This window comes from Populus nigra, chromosome 18 (assembly GCF_951802175.1).
Source record: "Populus nigra chromosome 18, ddPopNigr1.1, whole genome shotgun sequence".
In the NCBI taxonomy this organism is placed as follows: Eukaryota; Viridiplantae; Streptophyta; class Magnoliopsida; order Malpighiales; family Salicaceae; genus Populus; species Populus nigra.
Window position 1 is genome coordinate 5,232,134 of NC_084869.1, and position 5,871 is coordinate 5,238,004.

The following is a 5,871-nucleotide window of genomic DNA, read 5'->3' on the forward strand; positions in this document are numbered from 1 at the left end:
AGTTTGAACATGAAGAAAATACCTTAAGAGCTTGATGTTTCTATGTTGGTCACGTTCCAAAGTATTTTTAGTTAAGGTCTTCTAACTTTTCATTCCAAAGGTTATTGGATGTGCATATCATAAACATTATCTAAACTGCAATACGGTTAGGTTTCACAATAGATAAAATTTAAAGTAAGATCATGTTCATTGTGATTAAATCCTTCCACAAAACGATGATAAAAGAGTTTTGGACATAGTTCAATACATGTTATGTACTTGTTTCCTTCTACTAGATACTTGTGATCACATGTAATTAGTTCATGGATACACTTAATCCTTTTTGTTTTCTTGTCCATTTCAACTACATGTATAACAACAACCACAAAATAAAGAAAAGGAACCCTTGAATTTAGATTTCCTTTTAAGCATCTACTTAATTTCCATTATTGTATAACAAATATATCAGGGAAGCTTGTCATCAAAATATGGTAGAAACCAATCATAATTTCTTTTGCTATGGATTACAAAACTTTTCTTGAAATTTATAAAATCCCAAATATTACAAATGAGATTCATTTGTTAATTAGTTTTAATGTTCCAATGTAGGTTCAAGTAGAAAAATTCACTATTTACCATTTTTATTGGAAGAAAATTAGCGTGGTAGGAGTTTATGGACAACAATGCAACAAGCAAAATAAAAGAACAATAAGAAGACTTGAGAGGAAAGAATGTTTTATTAAATGTTTTCTTTTCAATACACATTTTCTCTCTATTACACTTATGTTTTATGCTTTTGATTATAAGTCTATTTATAGGCCTAAATTCCTAAACAATCAATGAACTAAATTCATAAAAAGAAAACATATTTTGAACAAGAAAAGTAATTTTGTCGACTTAACCAGTTGACCATTAATTTCATTCAACTAGTGGACCATTCCATTTCATTCAACCGGTCGATTGGTTTTTAACTGAAAAACTAGTTTCTCTGTTTTTTAGAAAAATCAAAAATCTAATTTATTTTCAACATCCCCTCTAAACTTGATTTCTTATAACCCCTAGCATATCTCTTATCTTGCCAAAACATCATGTTTAAGTGGTTTTGTGAAAATATCTGTGACTTGGTCATAGTTCTTCACATACTTAACTTCAACTTTTTTGTTTGTAATGCAATCTCATAAGTAATGAAATCTTATGTCAATGTGCTTACTTCTGTCATAAAACACATGCATGATTCTTTATTAAGGCAATGAATGATGAGTTGTCTATATAAATTTATGTAGGCTTCTCATGTAATATTCACAACTCTTTCAATATTCTTCTTAATCATATAGAATGACAAACACATGATGTGGCAGTTGCATATTCAACTTTCTAAATTGATAATGTGACTATAAATTGCTTATTCGAATTCCATGTGAATGTTATGTCTCCAATGTAGAAAACAAAACTTATAATGCTCTTTCTATCATCCAAGTCTCCAGCCCAATCATAGAATAAGCCAAAATCTATGGTAACTTTGATATATCAAAGAATTCTCTTCAAAGTTTTGAGATGTGTCATAGTTAGTGTCTTCATGAACCTACTCACAAGTCCTACTCCAAATAGAATATATAGACATAACTCTTCTCTAAAAATTGTCATAAACTCAATATATTATTTTTTAAAGTTAGAATATAATAGACATCACTAATAAATTAATGACTACCATTTTTTAATCTAATAAGAATCAAACATTTCTCTTTGATGAAAACCTTTGAATGATATGTGAATGTGACATTACCTCTAATTGATTCATCAAGCTCCATAAACTTTTTTTTTCTTTTTTTCTACAACTAGATTGACATCCTCTTCAACCCTTCTAGTTGGATCCACCAATCCTTAGCATAATGACCCATCTTTTTAAAATTATAACTTTTAACTTTTGTTTTGTCAAACTTGGTTATCGAATTGCCACTGTCAATTGAATCGGTCAACCGGTTTGTTTCATTCAGTATCTTTTTTCAAATCTACCTCTTCCACCTATGAAGATTGTCTCGGTCTTCTCTTTCAAATCTGTCTCTTCCACCTTTTTCTCTGCCTTGTCTATGTCCTCTACTCCCTTGGGTATATTTAGAACCATCTTGCTTCTCTTTTGGGTAGTGTTTTAAAAAAAATCCTTGCACATTTATGTCATCTTAAATGTCACTAACTCCTTTTCCATGGGTTGTAATTGAATTGTCAAAAAGTCCATATTTTATGATTTTTTCTATTGCAACCACCATATAATGGCTCTTCTTTTACAACAAGCATGTAATATTTTCTACCACATGTGTTTCCTCCATCTTCTCCTCATGTGTTTCCTCCATCTTCTCCTCATGTCTTTTCATATGATTGTATACGACCAATACTTTAGTAAAGTGGTCTGAAATACTCTCTGATACAAGTATATGCACCTTTTTGACATTGTAGTTCATTGGTTTGTTTGTTGTAAAATTTCTCATGCTTACTTAGTGGTTGTTGCACTGGACATTATCTCAAAAGTGGTATCATCTAGATATTGGTGGATGATTGTGAGTGCATGTTGATCCTTCTTTCGTGCCTTTTACAAGGCATCTTTTTAGGTTGAAGTTAACGTTACTTTTTCCATAGGCGCCTCTAAACCTTTTTCAACCATTTTCCACATCTCTTAGGAACCTAGCCAAGCTTTAACATGAATACACCAAATTTCATAATTGTCCTTTGTCAAACGAGGACACTGAAGTAGGAAGTTTGTATTGACCATGTCAAATAATAAAAAATAAGTTTTGATATCGTTTATTGGAAGAAACTTAGTATGGTAGGAGTTTATGGACATCAATGCAACAAGAAAAACTAAAGAACAAGAAGAAAATTTGAAAATGAATGTTTTATTGAGTGTTTTCTCTTCAATACATCTTTTTCTCTCTATTACACGTATGTTTTATGTTTCTGATTACAAGTCTATTTATAGGCCTAAAATTCTAGATAATTAAGGAATTAAACTAATCAAAGAAAAACCTATTTTGAACAAGTAATTCTACCGACTTAACTGGTCAACTAGTTCTCAACTAATAAACTGGTTCTTTTAATTTCACCAGTTGATCGGTTTCAAAAAAAATCATAGATCTAGTTTCAACAATTTGAATCCTGTGAGTAAGTTACAAAAGAGTCTATATACAAGTGTGCTTAATCTGACTCCAACATAACTTTATGCATGGTGAGGAAAACAAAACAAAACAAAGGGCAGGGAAATCTGTGATTTTTTATTAAGGTGAAGTCCTCTCTTCAAGTTTCAACGAATATTTATATATATGCTTTCATACTATGTGAAGCTAAGACACAAACACACAACTCTTGATCTCATTAAAAATAAACTACTTAACAATCATTGAGAAGGCACATCGCTGGAAAATCTCCTGATGCAAAGCTAAAACACATACATGATATATAAATAAATAAATATATATATATGTATATATATGCGCGCACACGCTCCAACCAGATAAACAAACCATACATAGTATTCTTCAAATCCGTGTCCGCTTGACAGCTCAAGGGTGGTGAGAGAGATGAATATCCATGCTAGCACATACCGCCAATGGTGCATGCCTGATCCCATGTCTTGTATTGAAAGTCTGAGAATTGATGCTGCAACCAATTATATATGGGACGGTCAGAAATCTGAATAAGTATTTTTTTAACATAGAGTAAGCAATACATATAGCAAATTAAATAAAAAACATATATCATCAATACCGAACATCTTGGAAAACAAAGAAACCTCTCTTTGGAGCTTACCTCCTGATCAGGAGTTCCAGTGTTGTGCAGATTATTGGGAAAAGAGGGACTCCAGTACTTGCCCATAATCGCCAAGTTTTCATCAATCATGCCCTCTCGAGTACGTAATTTCTCTCGCTCGTGATAGATTGCCACATCAACTTCAGCTAGCTGAACTTCTAAGGAAGGATTAAAATTGTGAATGCCAGATTCTTGATCACCAGTTTCTAATGGAGTATCCCAACAACCTGCGAATTGATTCAATTCATTGTTTGATGATTCTTCAGAAAACTTCAATTTGTCGATTCTTCGACTGCACAAGTACTTTTCTTTCGTTCTCTCCCTCGCTCTTGCTCTTGCCTTCTCCCTTGATTCCTTTGCAAAAGGGTTGAATGGAGTTTTACGCGATGATGCTCTCCTAGTCCTCTCTTTCTTGACACATGGTGAGGATCTACCCTTGGAAACATTCCTCCCTTTCGTGGTAGTTTCAATATTGATTTCGGGCAGCATTTCACGCTCAGAAGTAGAAGATGCACTCTTGGTGCCATCACTGCCGCTATAATTCATATGGGGGGAGCCACTGGATAGTTTCTTGATTTCATTCTTTGCCTGTATGAGTAACCATTCAACAGTCTTGCTAGCTTTATCAAAGCGTAGCTTGTCTTGCAGATCAAAGAACTCTCTGGCAACCTTTAGTGACAATCTCATTCTCCGATCTCTTGGTCCTTGAGCCGTGTTAATCTTGCTATGCCGATCTCTCTTTGAAGATCTCTTTCTTAGGATCTGATCAGTGCTGTTGTTGGATTTCTTGTTGCAGATTCCGGTTAGCTCAATAACGTCACTTTTATTGGAATCCGCCATGTTATTAACAACAGTACTCTGGGATAGATTAGTACTAGTAGCCGTAGCTCTCAAGGGTTGCTCCTGAAAAAAAAGGTCATAGTTTTGTTGGAGAAAAATAAGATGGTCTTCAAATTCTTGCTGATCACAAGGGATAAAAGGAGAGGGCAAGCAGAGAGATAAAGGAGGAGGCACATCTTGTTTGGGATAGGAAATGATATCACTGAACAAGGGCATGTTATAAGCTTGTTGATCACTACAGGAGATGGCGTCGTTGGCATTGTAGCTTAATGGAAACATTTGAGCTTTGCGATATCACCAAACAATACCTAGCTAGCCGCCGTAGAGCTCCCTTGGGAGGAATAGTCGCTTGAGAATGACATGTGCACCAATGTGTTACCTAACATGACTCCTTGTGCATAGAGTATTCTCTACTTCTCTAGCTAGTTCAAGTCCATGTATCCTTTTCAAGTTCACTTTCTCTGCAAACAATGGAAATCATAAGTGAGAGACGACAACAAATTGTTACTACTGTTTACTTGTCATTTTTTTCTTCTTCTTCTTTTTTCTCCTTCCCTCCCTTTATCAGAGAGGCATACGCGTATGTGTTTGGTGAGTTTAAGATGGAGAGAAACAGGGAATATCCATCTACCTCCCCGACTAGAGCACGAGAAAGCCAGCAGTACAGCACAGCACAAGTACTACATGTCCATGGGGGGTGCAAGAATGGGAGATAAGGGGGAAGCTAAGCAAGGATTTGAATAATGATGGTAGGAGTCAAGGCACCCTAGGAGAGGGGATTTTATGGGAGACAAGGAACTATCTTTTTTTTTCTTTTGTTTTTTTTTTCTTTTGTATAAAAAGTTGATTAAAAAGCATGAAAGGGAAAGAGAGAAAGAAAACAGCATTGTTGTGGGAAGTGAGTGGACAGGAAACACCTAGTATTAGTGCTCCTTCACGTGGTTGCTAGCAGGTGAGACTTTGATAGTGAACTCCTAGATCCCTCCCTCCCTTGAACAACCCAAGAGAGTTTGCATGGACATCATATGTATTCAATCCAATATTGTCTTAAAATTTACAAGATGAGTGAGTTTAAATGTGGGATAGGGTTGGTTTTTCTGTCTCGGGACAAGATTGATCTTATGGTATATATATAGTTGTATTTCATTTTCAATCTTGCAGCGGATGTGTAGCCCTAGAAAGGAAGGACAATTATTTCCTTCGCCCAAAGGGCGTGTACTACTGTGAGAGCCTGTCATGAGTCATTAGAGCCAA

The 5,871-nt window shown here is 34.9% G+C and overlaps 1 protein-coding gene across 1 annotated transcript; it reads right to left on the reverse strand.

Moving 5' to 3' along the window:
* Positions 1–3,312: 3,312 nt before the first annotated feature.
* LOC133678500 (transcription factor TCP18-like) lies at positions 3,313–5,383 on the reverse strand. The gene is made up of 2 exons (XM_062100805.1): positions 3,778–5,383; positions 3,313–3,627 (listed from the first exon to the last, which is right to left on the reverse strand). The coding sequence occupies exons 1-2, from the start codon at positions 4,894–4,896 to the stop codon at positions 3,562–3,564; spliced, it is 1,185 nt and encodes a 394-aa protein (XP_061956789.1). The 5' UTR covers positions 4,897–5,383; the 3' UTR covers positions 3,313–3,561.
* Between the last annotated feature and the right edge of the window lie 488 nt (positions 5,384–5,871).

Bases quoted from the DNA above. Each gene is read 5' to 3' on its own strand.
- LOC133678500 (XM_062100805.1), bottom strand. From the start codon at position 4,896: ATGTTTCCATTAAGCTACAATGCCAACGACGCCATCTCCTGTAGTGAT. The intron at 3,628-3,777 runs GTAAGCTCCAAA...AATTGGTTGCAG, and splicing joins CTGGAACTCCTGATCAGGAG to CATCAATTCTCAGACTTTCA.